The following is a 16,063-nucleotide window of genomic DNA, read 5'->3' on the forward strand; positions in this document are numbered from 1 at the left end:
GGGGTCACAGAGGCGAAGTGTGTGTTCGAGCGAGGGCGTGTGGGGGGCAGGGCGCGCGCGGAGGAGGATCGGTGGCCTGCGCGCAGGCGCGAGCAGCGGGCCGAGCCAGAGCCCTGGAAGAAGGCCGACGGGGAGCGAGGGCGGTGGGCCGGCGGGAGGGCGGGCAGGCTGACGCGAGGCGGGGCGGGGAGCCGCGTCGGCGTCGCGGGGCGCGGGCGATTCGAGGCCGACGCATCCGCGCGTGCGCGCGCCGGCAAAGTGTCCGCGTTAGAGGGGAGTGACGCGTGCGCGTTCACGTGCACCCCGGAGAGCGGTAAGGAGCGCAGAGAGGCTTGAAGGGGGGTGGGGGCTGAAGTGGCGAGCTGAAGGAGGGGTGGGGAGGCGGCGCCTGCGCAGTGCGCCGCGGAGGAGCTGTGTGTATGTGAGAGTCTGACGGGTTCAAAATGGCGGCGGCTGCTTCAGCGGCTCCTCCTGTGTGAGGGAAACAACACCCCTCCCCGGCGGCGGCGGCGGCGGCGGCGGCTGCGGCTCGCAGAGCACCTTCCCAGCGGCTGGGCCTGTCGCCGCTCTGTCTATCCTGGGCAGGGGGCGCTCCGGGAGGAGGGGCAACGCCAAGGGGGCCCATCCCCCGGAATCCTTCCTCTGCGACTGGGGAGTAGCCGGGGGCTCGTCCCGCAGCGCGGAGCTTGGGCTGAGGGGGAGACGCGAGGGGACCCGGGGCCCCCAGTCCGGCGCGCCGCGCCGCTCCCGCCCTCTCCGCCCCCCGGGGCCGGGGCCCGCGTTCCGGGGGGCCGGGGCGGCGCGGGCAGCCTCGGGTCGGCCGGTCTCAGCTGATCGGTCGTCGCTCCCGGGCTCTGGAGGCGGCCGAGCGGCTGCTTGCCGAGGGCACGGCGAAGAGGGCGCTCCCCGCGGCCGGGGCTGGTCCGGGGCTTGCGCTCGGGCTGCTGACCGCCGCCCGGGGGAGGCGGGGGCGCCTCGGGCTCGGCGCCGAGGGGTCGCGCTCCCCTCTCGTGACGCCTCCGACTCCCGGTTTCCAAAGCCAGAAGAGGAGGTTTGATTCAGCAACTGTTTCCTCTCTTTTCCGGGTCGCTCTTGACCCTCTGGATACTGGATTGATCCACGGAAAAAAACCGAAGACGACGTTTGGGATTTAATTTTTTCCTCTCAGTTTTTGGAATCTTTCACTTCTCACTTGGACAAGAACTCACGAGCAAAATCCCCGGTGAGATTTCCCCCTCCTATCGTTTACCCCCCTCCCCCTTTGGAAGTTTTGGGTCGTTGTGTTATCTAAAGACTTAATGTAAAGTTTCTATTTCTTTTTCTGATGGGTGAATGAACCATTGAAACGCCTTTCCCGGGGGGAACCCGGCGAGATTTGCCATTTTTTTCTTTTCTGGCCCTGACTGTTCCCAAGCCCGGGCTGTCCTTGTCCAGGGGGTGCAAACACGGTTTGCCTCCCGACTTGGGGCGACGGCTTCTTCCAGGAGGGCTCTGCCACGAACTGCTATTGCAAACTGTGTCATCGGGTCCTCGGGTCTCGTAGCAGTTTTGAAAGGATGCTTTTAACGTGGCCATAATGTAGTTAACAAAAAAAGAAAAAAAAACCTGCATTCTCTGTGGAAGCCATTATCCCTGAGAATTATTTAGGAAAAAGAAAAACCTTGGTATTAGGTATTAGGGATCGACCGTCGCGCAAACCGGTCTTTAATGTTTGGAAAAGATGAATTTGACTTAAATGTCTAAGTAAAATATCTTATTACTTTAAGCAGAAAGAGCTGATCAATTTTTGTTTCTGATTTGCAACTCTCTTCAATTTGTTTCAGAGTTGTACGCATCTTGTGTTGGGGTGGAGGGTTGGTTTGGAAATGAAAAGATCCGGGGAGTTTAGGAAGGACGGTGACGATTGTATACGGATTTTACTAGAGGTGTATAGGAAATTGTTTTGGAGTCTTCATTTCAATCCTCATTTCTTGTTCTCTTTATGTAGTTAGTCTGTCCTTTTCTTAAGTTTCTAATTACGGGTGAAAGAGAACTATTTGGGTTAGGATCTGGATTAGTTCAGTGGCTGCTTTACCTGGTCAGCTCAAGGAGAGAAAAGTCCTACCCGCCCCCGCTCCCCCCTCCCCCGCTGCGGCTTTTTTTTTTTTTTTTTTTGCTAATGTTGCCATGAAGGGGAGCCTTGCCTATGGTAATCCTGTGGGGAGAAACAAGTGGTGTAGCCCGACTTTAAGGAACTGAAACCATCTTTTGCCTATAGGCCTCAGACAGTTGTAATGTGATTGTTGATCTTGGTTTGGAACCACTTGCCCCAAAGCTGAGAGTTCCCAAACTGATGAAGAGGAACCCGGTTTCTTAGGAAAACTTTTAACTTACACATATCCTAAATACTTCATTCCAAGGAAAAAAAGCTTGAATTCGAGGATGAGTTCTCATCTCTGCTCCTATCATTGTTCTTCAGTGTTGCAATCTGGTTCCTAAGGAGGAAGAGGAAGGCAGCCCTGGAGTGGTTTCTTTCTGTAATTTCAACAGAAGGGTGAGAGATGGAACCCGAAGAAGAAAGGATTCGTTACAGCCAGAGATTGGTTAGTATTTACTTGCCTTTTTTTTTTTCCCCTTCAGTTTTGAAGCAGAATAACTATTTTGTTTCCATTTGTGAACATACTGTGATTAAAACTTTTCAGGTGGCTTTTCTCTGCCCCAGAGGAGGAGGGAAGATAATAATCTCATGTGGGTTTTAGGCCAAGTAGTTACAGCCGTAGTAGTCATCCTATTTGGAAATGAATTTATAGGTAGCCTTTAACTTCTGCCAAAACGATTGTAAATCAGACGATTTTGTGAATTACAGCGTGACAAGGATTCCTAATCTCAAAATACTGAAATTGTAATAAATCTAACTGATTTAGATTAGAATGTAAATTTTAGGAGCAAAGCTATTTGAGGAAGGGTAGTTCTGTATAATTTTTTTCTTCGATTATGGTGTACCAAGATCTGTGGCTTTGAGTTGGGGAGTAGAACTAAGGTGTTTTTTTTTTTTTTTTTTTTAAACACAAATCAACATGGATAGTGTTGAAGGGTATTGATTAAGAAAAGGTAGAATTCTGGATGCTGATAAAGTTCTGTATTTTGTATTTTGGGAGGGATGTATATGATCTCTTATGGAAATAAATTCCTACTTAGTAATGATTTGGAGGGAATTGGCTTGTGTCTGCGTGTGGATACTTTGTCCCTTAGGCCCTGTTTTCTTCTCAGGGTTTCCCTGCTGGAGTTAAAGAATTTGATTTTTGTTTTTCTTCGTCAAAGAGAGCTTTATTAATACTCACCATATATTCATTGCAGAGTTTTGAATTTATGTTTGTAGAGTGGGGAATGAGGAAAGCCACAGAACTGTCTGTATTATGTAAATTTGGTGAACTGAAAGACTTAGAAGATTAACTAAAGGAATTTATGCTGGTTTTACTTGGCTTTGCATTTTAGACTGAATTTGGAGGGAAAAAATGATTCTCTAAAGCTTTTTCTGTTGCTCTCCAGACTCTGAGAATAGGCTGTTTTTCCTACCCCGCCGCCCCCCCCCCCATCCCCTTAATGTGACTGTTGAAAAGGTGTGGTGTATGTTGGCAAGTATTAATATGTCCAGTAGACAATAATGTTCTGGTAAACCTTATTTCAGAGTTTTACTTCTTGTCTCCCAATCTGTGTTGAGATTATAATTTATCTCCAACTTTTATAAATAAAATATCATTAGTGGAATTTTGTACATTTAGGATTTATTTTTTGTTCTGACATTTCTTGAGTTCAATTTTTCTTTGGGAAAAGAAAGAAGATGCTGCAAAACTCTTTCCCAGTTAGTTACTGCTATTTGAAATTCGTTTTTATTGTGTCAGCTGGTAGGATTGCTGAGCTGTTTTGTAAATAAGAGATCTTGGGATCTAGTCTTTCAAAACAAGTTTTCACATTTTTTAACAAGGTAGAAAGGTAGTGGTAAGTGTGATTTTTGTCCTGGTAAGGGTTTTTTTTTTTTTTTAATTGTAAAATGATTGCTACCTGTTGCACACATTAACCTTTCTTTATCTAGCATATTTTTCCTTCTGGTTTGTGATTTTGTAAAAGTGTTGTGTAAGAGGATAAAGCACAAATTTTGGGAGAATCTTATAATTTTGGGTAATAATCTTGGAGTTTAGAGTGACTGATGTTTGTTTTCCTTTTTAAAATTACATGACAAAATTATATCTGAAGTGTAAATCCCTTCCCTAACATAACTATTGCTGGCTTATTTGAGTGGCAGTGTGCCTACCGAGCTCTTAATGGCACTGTGTCACTTACAGAATTCTGTATTAGTTATTTGAGGAATTTTAAGACTAACATGAAGACATAAAGGCTAATTTTTACAGTAGTTATAACACTGTGTCTCTTTAAAGTAGGTCAGACTATAGAATTTAGTTTTGTTTTGCAGTTACTGGCCATGGAACATAAAGTTTGAAAGAGAATAAATGACAGGTTTACTAACTTGGCTTTGTGATTAAAGTTTGGTTTCATGCTATATGTTTGTCAAATTGAGTTGAATCACCTAGTATATTGATTATAGTGTTAACCGGCTTTTACTTCCTTATTGTTTTAGAGGACAGAATCTAAATGGTAGTCCCTCTGTCACATATCTTCAAAACAGCTTCTTGGGAGAGAAAATGTAGTACCAGTATTAACAGTCTGAGTCCAGACTCATGTTGGAACAAGACTTCTTTATATTGAGAACCTTTCACGTATCTTAAAAAAAAAAGTTGTATCCTTAACTAATAATAAGAATATGTATTGTTCATGATTGAATAGATCCTCTGTAATGCTTTTAACTGACTTGGATTTGGTGAGATAAATTATGATGTTTATATCATCTTTGTGACAAGTCATCTTTTAAAAAATCAGAAATGGTTTTTAAAAATTGGCTTTTCTTTTGTCAAACTAGTATTTGTGAAGGAGAATTACACTTCTGAAGATGGTATGTATGTTTTTAATGAAGATATTTTGTTTTTAATGAAAATATTAGTAGTTTTGTGTATAGATTTCTAGAAGAAAGCCAGATACTCTCCATGGCAAGTTAACATCCCTAAGGAGGTATTAAAGTGAGAGGAATAGAACCTTCAGTTTTGGTGATGGGTGGTTATTTGGTTGTCCTGAGGTAAAGATGATTTATTTCTGTATTTCTAGTAATTTGGATGTAGGACCTTCCTGAGAAACATTGTCAGGTACTAATTATGGAACTTTTGTTCCTTAATTTGGTTTCAGGAGCCAAAATGTTGGAGCAGTTTTGAATGCTTGTCACAGCCATGTATATTTAAGTGTTCATTTGCAAGGAATGTTCTACATAGTATTTTAGAGTTTCTTAGTCTAAATTATTAGTTAAATCCTTAGCAGTTGTAGTTGATGATCTTTTAGGTTTTTGAAGTCACACCAATTCTGAGTAGTTCTTGCTATTGCATAGAAAGTCAAGGGCAAAATAATGTGCATTAAAGTAAATGAGTAAGGTGTAGGTACATTTGGTATGGAAAAAATTCACTAGCCCCTGCCAAAGGCAACTGTAGAAACAAATGAATGACTAAATTAGTGTAAAAAGAAAGCAAAGACATTATACTTCAGACAGTATGCTTCAGGGTAAAAGTTATATTTTTTTCTCTTTTATGTTTCAGAATACTTTTTTCTCTTGACTTAAGCTAGTACTGTTATCTGAAGGGAGAGATGCTGATTTACGTGAGAGTTCAGCTTGCTTGTCAATCTTGATGATGAAATTAAGAGATTTTCTAAAGGATGTTATTACACTATTGGATGCTCAATCCTGTTACTGTGCCTTATATATGATTCTCTCTGAAGTAGCTGAATCATTTATCTGTTGCAGGAAACTGAGGGCACCAAGCCCTTATGATATTCTCACCTTTCTTTGGGTTATCCTTAAAATCGTATCCCCCGATTCAGGAGCAATGAATGAACAGATTCACTCTTTTACAAACAGTCCCACTTTGAATGTACCCTCTGTAAGGTTTTTCTGGCCAGGAATAGACCAGGCAACACAAAAACCTAATTTTAAGCCATTTTTTTTCCATAGCTTTAACAATTTAAAAAATTATAGCATGGTGTAAATTGATGAATTTGCTTATTTATAATTATTCCATTAGACTTAACCGTCAGTCTCTATTGGTGAAAGAGTACATTGTTGAAGTCTCTTTCCTAGTAATAAAGGAAAGTCTAAATGCCTATTTTTGGTATTCAAAATGCAGATGATGAGGGAGCTAATTTTTTATACTTAAGCATCAGTCTTCCACAGTGACCTATATTTTGAGGACCCAAATACAGAATGAGGGATGTATTTAAGCCCTATTACTTGTTTTATTTTGCTGAACACTCATCACTATCATACTTAAGTTTGTTTGTGCATATATCTCCATTAGAGTATAAGCTCCTTGAGATTTGGGACTTTGTTTTTGTTTGTGGTATCTACTAGATACTTTGAATAGTGCCTGACACATAGAAAGTGCTTAATAAGTAGCCTCAAAAAGAGAGAAGAAAGTACTCTCAGTCTGCAATATATAGAAAATGCTCAGTATTTGTTGATATTGTGGAAACCCCTCATAAATACTTTTCTTTTCTGTGAGTTTTCTTGACTGCTAGGAATAGATCAAGAATGGAGGAGAGTTTGGTGTACAGGGATGAACACACTATTGGGGTTTTGGGTTCTGTAGTATATACATAAGAACCAGAATGCCTAAGCTCTAGCAAATGAAAAACGTTTGGCACACATGCCACATGAACACATTTATAGTATTTAGGCCACTAACATAAGAAAATATTAGTTAACTGTAAAAGCTCAGTCTGAATTTTAAGTTCTCCCTCAAATCCTGTTAAACCTTCTATGTTAAGGTTTTTGCTGACTTTTAAGACAAGCTTACGGTTGTGAAGTTGAAAGTGATGGTGGTTGTGTTAATCTCAAGTCTTGGTTTTGACTCTTAAGTTGGGGAATGGATACATTTGGTATATGCCATGCAGAGGGACATAACATTCTTATTTTATGTCTCTCTTTATTTTTCCTCTTGGGGAATGGATGTCCTTAGTCAAGTTTTATTAATTTGCTCTCTTGGTCTCACTTTTGGGAAAATACTGTGTTTTTGCATTGTGCAAAACAGAGGTTAAAATTCAGTAAACATTTATCATGTGTTAGGTACTAGGCCAGGTTCTTTCAAACACATTACCCTGTTTAATCCTCAAAACAACTCTGTAAGATAGATGGTATAATTTTAAACCTTAATGTTTTTATTATGGAAATAGAGGCCTAGGGAGCTGCCTTGACTTGACCAGGATCACGAAGTTGATAAGGGGTGGAGCCAGACCTTGAACCCTGTTTCTCCTTTCATTCCTTATTATCTCTCTTGCAGGGTATTTCATACAGAAAACAAATAGGTACTCCTGTTGTAGGAAGTTGTAAACTGAGTAGTTTATCTTTTTTTGAGGCTACTTTTGCAATTTCTTTTAAGTAGTTAATGTAACTACTTAACATCCTAAATGAGATGGCTACAAATACCTGACAGCCAACATTTGATCATGTTTCTTAAAAGTGAGTGTGTTCTTTCATTTTTTGTCAATTCTGAACTTATTGCACTTGGTCTATTACAATAGCAATATTTGTGTAGTTTGTATATATGTCAAGCCTTTTATTTATGCATGTCACTCATATCATTGTTTTCTGTTTTAAATTTTAGGTTCTTGGGGGTTTTCTCTATCTGTGAGTACTTGGTAAAAACTTAAAGCATAAAGATAAAAGGCAGCAGATAGTGACCAAACCAGTGGTTTTGACAAATACAGTGGTGAAGGAAGGCCTCCTTCAGGTAGGTAGAGAGGAGGAGGGAAGAGGGTGGCCTTGCAGAAGGTAAAGATAGCATAAGCCTTTCTATGGAGTGGGGGGTCTGATAAGCTGTTAAGTTAATAGGAAGTAGAAGATTTGTTTTGGGAGGTAGTGTTGATAATGTAGGGAACACATTTTAAACAATTATGAAAGCGCGGTATGAAAAATAGAGAGCCACTAAAGTTATGGTTTGTTTTTAATTGTGCACTAATTTGATCAGAGTGGTGTTTTCGGAGTAATATTTTTGTAGTTTTATGTCAGGAAGGTGTCTGAAAGAAGATTGAAATAGATTACCTCTTGAGGTGATAGATACCGCACTCAAGTGCAGTGGTTCTCAAACTGTGGTCCCCTTACCAGCAAGGTAGACCTTATCTGCGAATCTGGGAGCTGCTTAGAAATGCTTATTCTTGGACTCTGCCTCATTCTTGCTGGATCAGAAACTCTGGGGTTGGGGCCCAGCGACCTGTGTTTTTAACAAGCCAGGTGGTTTTGATGCGTGCAGAAGTTTCAGAACCACCACTCTGGGGTGTAGATAGTAGAAATGAAAAGGGAGGATAGAAGCAAGACACTTGGGCAATGAAGGACTGACAAAACTTGCTGTCAGATGGATGGCAGTGTATTTTGATGGAAAAGAATGCTTGACTGGGGATCATGAGCCCAGAATCTTTGTACAAACTGCATTACCAACTCTAGTTTTAAACAAGAGAACTGACCTGCTATTGATGGAGTTGTACTGCTGAGTGAATTCTGAGGATTCTGGAGGCAAAGACAGATGAATTAAGGTGGGCTCTGGGATGATCTCAATTATCAGGAAGATCGGTGGGAGGGTTTTTAAAAGAGGGAGGTGAGAATACTGGTGGATATTTTAGACAGTTGGGACAGATTTATTTAAAGCAGAGATTCTCAGCTGGGGTTGATTTTTGCCCTGTCAAGGGGGACATTTGGCAATATCTGGAGACATTTTTGATTGTCAGACTAGGGGTGTACTGTTGGTATTTTAGTGAGTAGAGACTAAGGATGCTGTTAAAACATTCCATTAAACATTTCCTACAACAGAGAATTATCCAGTGTTAATAGTGGGAGTTTGAAAATTCAGATTTAAAGAGAGATTCAGTCAGTTCGTTCTGGGTCTCCATCCTGATTATCTTCTGTTAATCTTAAAGGTTTAAGTCCAACGTGGAAGATCTTGAAATCATCTCAGATTGCATTTTTTAGGGCTTTGCCCAGATAAGCATGAAATGGTGTTTTTGTTGTTGAATTTTCACAGAAGTGGCTTCATGGTCATGACAAGCCCTCAACCTAGTTGCGGATTTCTTTATTACTCCTTTTAACTTACTCCCTGGTGGCTCAGATGGTAAAGAATCCACCTTGCAATGTGGGAGACCTGGGTTAGGAAGATTCCCCTGGAGAAGGGAACAGCTACCCACTGTAGTATTCTTACCTGGAGAATTCCATGGACAGAGGAGCCTGGCAGGCTACAGCCCATGGGATCACAAAGAGTTGGACACCACTGAGCGACTTTCACATCACTTATGTATTCTAAGATCAACTAATGTGGGTAACCAAAGTAAATATTCACTGTCTTGAGATCAATAATAAAGTTACAATAAATATTTTGATACTCTCTTTGAAGAATAGAAAAAAAAGATAAAAGGTGTGGTATTGACACGAGCAAATACTGAAATATTGTTTATTACCCTGTGGCTGAATAACCCATGGCCCTTCCTGAGAAACAATCTGATGAACTGGTTGTGGCCCTCAGTGTGAATTTAAGGTAGCCCCAACCTTATTCATTTCCTTATATGCCTGGATCACAGAAGTTACAAATGCTTTTGTGTCAAAACTCTTTTGTATCATCTAGCCAGCCCTTCCTTTTTTTGACAGTAACTTCGAGAGAATGTAGATTTGTAAATATAGTGCTTGTTTTGTAGTATTTTAATCATTTCCAAAGTACGTTTCTATTTTTTGACTTTTGGTCATCTTATTATTTTGATAATTACAATTCTGGGAGTTGCTAGGAAATGGGGATGGTGCTGCCATGTTACACAATTCCAGAGGGTATCATTCACATTTCTTAAACTTTGTGAATGATGCCATTGGGGGAAAAAAAAGATGCCATTGGAGTTGCACAGTGTGCAAAAGAAAAAAAAACCAAAAGGGGCGCTTTTTAGGTGGATGAGATAAAGGAAAAGTCACCTTGTATATTTGAAACAGAGGGAGAAAGTCCTGTCTGATAGATAGTAGTACACATTAATTGAGTGTATATTGTGTGCTTAGTACTGGCATTTTACACATATTAACTAAGTTAATTTTCAGCAACCCCTTGAGGTAGGTTCTATGATTCCCATTTTCTGGTTTGGAAACGGAGGGATAGTGCAGTTAATTAACTTACCAGAGGTTATAAAGCTAAGTAAGCTGAGCCAGTGGCTCAGACAGTAAAGAATCCGCCTGCAGTGCAGGAGACCAGGCTCAATCCCTGGGTCAGGAAGATCCTGGAGAAGGGAATGGCAGCCCACTCCAGGATTCTTGCCTGAAGAATCCTGTGGACAGAGGAACCTGGCAGGCCACAGCTCACGGGGTTGCAGAGAGTCAGAGACGACTGAGCAACTGAGCATGCATACAGCTAAGTAAGGAAAGAGCCGGGATCCACAGTAGGCAGTCTAAGACACACTGCCTCTTCTTCAGCTTCGTCGGAGTAGAGCTTGTAAATGTTTTGCTATGTAGGATGTTCTCCAAGTCATCTTTTCTCATTCAGGAGATTCATTCACTTAAATGTTTGCTGAATGCTTAATCTGTGTCAGGCACTTAACTTGGCCCTTGCTTTTTTAGAACTTCCAAATAACTGTGGTTTCAGGTAATGCTGGATACTTTGAAGAAATTAAGAGGGGGGATGAAATACTTGTAGTGTGGGGATCACTCCTTGAGCTTGGGTCATTGTTAAAGGCTCCCTGAGAAGATGGTGTTTTGTAACTGAGACCTGAGTGATGCGGAGCCAGTCTTGTGAAGTTCAAGTTCTTGGGGTGGGAGGTGGGAGGGGGGTTCAGGATTGGGAACTCAGGTACACCTGTGGCGGATTCATGTCAATGTATGGCAAAACCAATACAGTATTGTAAAGCAAAATAAAGTAAAAATAAAAAAAATAAAAAATAAAAGGAATGAGAAAATGATGTTTCAAGCACTTAACCACATGTCACACACCAGGCAGAGCACTTGGGATACAGTGATGAGCCATAGAGGCATGGTCCCTCTGTCACAAGATTACAGTGTTAGGGAAGTCAGATATTAAATACTTAATGCTAGTGATGTTAGTTATAGTTACACAAAGGACTATAAAGATAAATATAGGATGCAATGAAGGTGTATAATAGAGTGACGTAATCTAAGCTTCAAGAGTGCCAGCCCAGCAGGCATTAGAGAACACCTTTTCTTGAGAAAGCTTTTAAAGCTGACACCTGAAGGCTGACCATGAGGTAACCAGGCAAAAGGGAGAAGTGATTATCATAAGCAAAGCCCCCACCTCCCCCCCACCCCCGCCGAAGTTGAAAGGAATCTGACATGTTTGAGGAACCTGCCAACGAAATAAAACCAGAAAGAACAGTGTAACTGGAGAGAAGTGAGTGGTGGAGACAATTAAAATCTTGACAAGGTTATCAGGGGTCAAGTAAGGCTTTATTGTGAATGCTGCAGAGGAGTATAACATGCTAGTATCAGTAGACTAATATCAGTAGCTGCCATGTAGAGAAAGGATCGGGAGAGACAAGAATGGATTTGGTGAGACCGATGGAAGCTACTGTGGTTCAGTTCAGCTGCTCAGACGTGTCCGACTCTTTGCGACCCCTTGGACTGCAGCACAGCAGGCTACCCTGTCCGTCTCCAACTCCTGGAGTTTATTCAAACTCATGTCCATTGAGTCGGTGATGCCATCCAACCATCTCCTCTGTCGTCCCCTTCTCCCGCCTTTAGTCTTTCCCACGTCAGGGTCTTTTCCAGTTAGTCAGTTCTTCACATCAAGTGGGCAAAGGATTGGAGTTTCAGCTTCAGCATCAGTCCTTCCAATGAATATTCAGAACTGATTTCCTTTAGGATTGACTGCTTGGATTTGCTTGCAGTCCAAGGAACTATCAAGAGTCTTTTCCAACACCGCAGTTCAAAAGCATCAATTCTTTGGTGCTCAGCTTTCTTTAAGTCCAGTTCTCATACCCATACATAACTACTGGAAAAACCATAGCTTTGACTAGATGAATCTTTGTCAGCAAAGTAATGTCTCTGCTTTTTAATATGCTATCTAGGTTGGTCAGAACTTTCCTTCCAAGGAGTAAGCGTCTTTTAATTTCATGCTGCAGTCACCATCTGCAGTGATTTTGGAGCCTAAAAAAGTAAAGTCTCTACCGTTTCCACTGTTTCCCCATCTATTTCCCATGAAGTGATGGGACCGGATGCCATGATCTTAGTTTTTTGAATGTTGAGCTTTAAGCCAACTTTTTCACTCTCCTCTTTCACTTTCATCAAGAGGCTCTTTAGTTCCTCTTCACTTTCTGCCATAAGGGTGGTGTCATCTGCATATCTGAGGTTATTGATATTTCTCCTGGCCATCTTGACTCCAGCTTGTGCTTCAGCCAGTCCAGCGTTTCTCATGATGTACTCTGCATATAAATTAAGTAAGCAGAATGACAGTATACAGCCTTGACATACTCCTTTCCCAATTTGGAACCAGTCTGTTGTTCCATGTCCAGTTCTAATTGTTGCTTCTTGACCTACATACAGATTTCTCAGGAGGCAGGCCAGGTGGTCTGGTATTCCCATCTCTTTCAGAATTTTCCACAGTTTGTTGTGATCCACACGGTCAAAGGCTTTGGCGTAGTCAGTAAAGCAGAAGTGGATGTTTTTCTGGAACTCTCTTGCTTTTTTGATGATCCAGAGGATATTGGCAATTTAAGCTCTGGTTCCCCTACCTTTTCTAAATCCAGCTTGAGCATCTGGAAGTTCACGTACTGTTGAAGTCTGACTTGGAGAATTTTGAGCATTACTTTGCTAGTGTGTGAGATGAGTGCAATTGTGCAGTAGTTCGAACATTCTGTGGCATTACCTTTCTTTGGGATTGGAATGAAAACAGTTTAGGTAAGATAAAATGCTAGTATGCTTGAGAGGCTGACAATGGAATTATAATAGAGTCAAAGGACTTTGGTTCATTGGTTGTATGAAGGGCACAGTTAATGGGTATATACAAGCATATACTGCCAAGTTTTTCTCGTGTGAATGGTTTGTGCTGGAGTCCTTTTACTGAGATACAAGTCACTCTGAAGGAAGAGCAGGTTTGGAGATTGAAGGGAAGAGCTTACATTCAGTTTTGAGTAAGTTTGGATAGATTGAGGGTGAAGTATCCATGAGACGTCATGGTAGAACCATGGAGCAGGTTACTGACTGTGGTTCTGGGCTTTCCTGGGTTTGATGCCTGGGTTGGGAAGATCCTTTGAAGAAGGGAAAGGCTACCCACTCCAGTATTCTGGCCTGGAGAATTTCATGGACTGTATAGTCCATGGAGTCTCAAAAAGTTGGACAAGACTAAGCAGTTTTCACTTTCACTTCACTTCAGACTGGGAGTGACTTGCAAAGAGGGAGAGAAAGAGGGACCAGAGCAATATGAGGAGAATCAAAAGTAGTGGTGCCCTGTGATTATCAGGCACTGTTCTAAGCATTAGTGTATTTTTACTCATTTAATGCTTGTAAATGTGTGAAGTAGGTGCTTTTATTATTTCTATTTTATAGATCAGGGAAATGACCCAAGAAGGGACTATATAATTTGCTCAAGACCACTAAGTAGCCACCGAAGAAGTTAGTTTTTGAATCCAGGTTTGTCTGACTCCAGTTTGTATTCCGCACACTGATAGTGTTTCAAAGAGGAGAAAATGGTAAGCTAAAGTGGTTGCTCCGTAGAGGCTGAGTATGCTGAAGACTGAGATTTCTGTTGGATTTGGCAACATAGAGGTTACTGGAGACTTTTAAACAGTTTCGGTGGCATTTGAGGGAAAAAGACATTCTTCAAAATAGATGTGAGATGAAACACAGTGAGTGAATGAAGAGAAGTTTAGAGAAGTTCGGCTGTGAAGAGAAGGGGAGCAAGTCATTAGCTACAGGTGTAGGGTCCAGAGGATGTTCTCTTGAATGTTTGTTACGTTTTGTTTTAAGATGGAAGAGACCACTACATTTTTTGTTAATGGCATTATAAACTGTTAATCCTTTCTCTGTTACTCTCCATATTGAATCAGTTGCTAAAGACTGCCTGGATGTCTGCTTCATTTTATTGCGTTTTGCAAATATTAGTTTTTACAGGTTGAAGATTTATAACAACTCTGTATTGTCAGATGATGGTTAGCATTGTTTTTAGCAATATTTTGAAATTAAGGTATATTCGTTTTTTTAGACAATACTTTTGCACACATAGGAGACATGATATAAACATAACTTTTATATGTGAATCTCTAAGATATGATATATATCAGATATCTCTCAGTTATCTCAGCTTTATTTTATTCACCTGCAAGGTCTTTCTCATTTCAAATAGTTTAAAGCAGTTGTTTTCAAAGTGTGGTCCAGATGACCATGTCATCTGGGAGATTATTAGAAATGCAGATTCCCAGGTCCTAAACCCAAACTTAACTGAATCAGAAACTGGAATGGACCCAGACTTGTTTCGACAAGTCTGCCAAGTGATTCTGACCGATGGTAAAGAGAAGTGCTAGAGTTATTTTAGCAGTCTTTTTTTGTCTTCATTCAAAAAGAAATTAATTACCTTAATTTAAACTTTATAACTTAAAGTTATTTTTAAAACTTTTCTTCATATGTGTTTCCTACCAGCTGACTTTGAGGACGTTTTTCTAAACTAGTAGTAGCTAAGCAGTGAGGTTTTTGAATCAGAGGCAGTAGATTGAGAAGTATTTGAAGACTGGTGCTTGCACAAAACAAAGAATGAATGTGTGTATGTGCTCATATCTGTGTGTATGCATCTAGCAGGCATACATGCTTTCTATCAGTGGAAGATTCTCCTTAAAAGAGTGATTAAAAGAAGGGAAAGATACAGTACACGCTTTACTTGGGCAGACTCTAGTGAGTGGTTGGCAGAATAAGAAGCATCAAAATGTAAAGGCTGCTGTTTCTGCAGTAGATACACATACAGTCAGCCCACTGTTCCCGCAGCCTGAATCCATGGATTCAACCAACCATGGATTGAAAATATCCAGGGGGAAATTGAAAGTTTGAAAAAGCAAACCTTGAATTTGCTATGCTGGCACCTACTTACGTAGCATTTACATCATATTTATAATCATTTGTATAGTGTTGTAATAGGTAATCTAGAGATGGTTCAAAGTACATGGGAGGATGTGCATAGATTATATGCAAATACTACACGATTTTATAAGGAGCTTGAGTATCAGTGGAATTTGGTTTCCAGTGGCAGGGGTAGAGGGTAAGCGGAGTTCCTAAAACAAATCCCATGTGGATACTGAGGGACTGTATTTACTTCCTGTAACAAGGAGCTCTCTTAGTAATAGATGCTTGCCTCTGTGTTACCTGCAGTGAGATGTTGCTGTGGACTGAAAGGTACTGATTATTGTTGATACTCATTTGCTTCCTATAGAGGGAGTTGCACACTTGACTATTGGAAATCATAGTAATAGCAAATGTCAGATGCATATTTTGTGCGTGGCACTATGCTAAGTGCTTTTCCGTGTGGTCCACTTCCACCGTTGTTGTTTTGGCTTACTGCCTTGAGTTTAAATTTACTCTCTGTTAAATTAAATAAGAGTTCCTAAAAAGAACTCCTTTTAGTATACCTGGTTGCACACTTCCAGGATTTAGTAAACAATATCGTGTTTGTTCCATTTCTCTTTTGTGCTTTTTGTGTGTGTGAGAGTCAATATTTTTATAGATAATACTCCGTTTAAATTTATTACAAAACAATGGCTGTATTTCCCTGTGCTGTACAATATATCTTTGTTGCTTATTTATTTTATACATAGTAACTTTACCTTTAGTTATTACCCATCTCATACTCTGTAAATTGAAGAAGCTTGTTTTCTTTCATCTTTCCTTACATGGAAGTTGCTTTTTTTCTTTCTTTCTTTACTTTTTGTAATTGCCTTTCTCTAAGTCTTTTCTACCTATTTAACTGCTTCTTAGTGTGGT

General features: G+C 40.8%; 1 protein-coding gene across 2 annotated transcripts in view; it reads left to right on the top strand.

Moving 5' to 3' along the window:
* The first annotated feature begins 836 nt into the window (after positions 1–836).
* The window catches only part of KDM2A (lysine demethylase 2A), a 92,169-nt gene continuing 76,942 nt past the window's right edge, over positions 837–16,063 (top strand). The window contains exons 1-2 of one of the 2 annotated variants that reach the window (XM_040256427.1): positions 837–1,222; positions 2,459–2,582. In XM_040256427.1, the coding sequence (XP_040112361.1) occupies positions 2,541–2,582 (42 nt within the window). In that variant the 5' untranslated portion in view covers positions 837–1,222; positions 2,459–2,540. The remainder of the gene's footprint in view (positions 1,223–2,458; positions 2,583–16,063) is intronic. The other variant, XM_040256428.1, reaches the window with a different exon arrangement.

This window comes from Oryx dammah, unplaced genomic scaffold, assembly GCF_014754425.2.
Source record: "Oryx dammah isolate SB20612 unplaced genomic scaffold, SCBI_Odam_1.1 HiC_scaffold_15, whole genome shotgun sequence".
Classification (NCBI taxonomy): Eukaryota; Metazoa; Chordata; class Mammalia; order Artiodactyla; family Bovidae; genus Oryx; species Oryx dammah.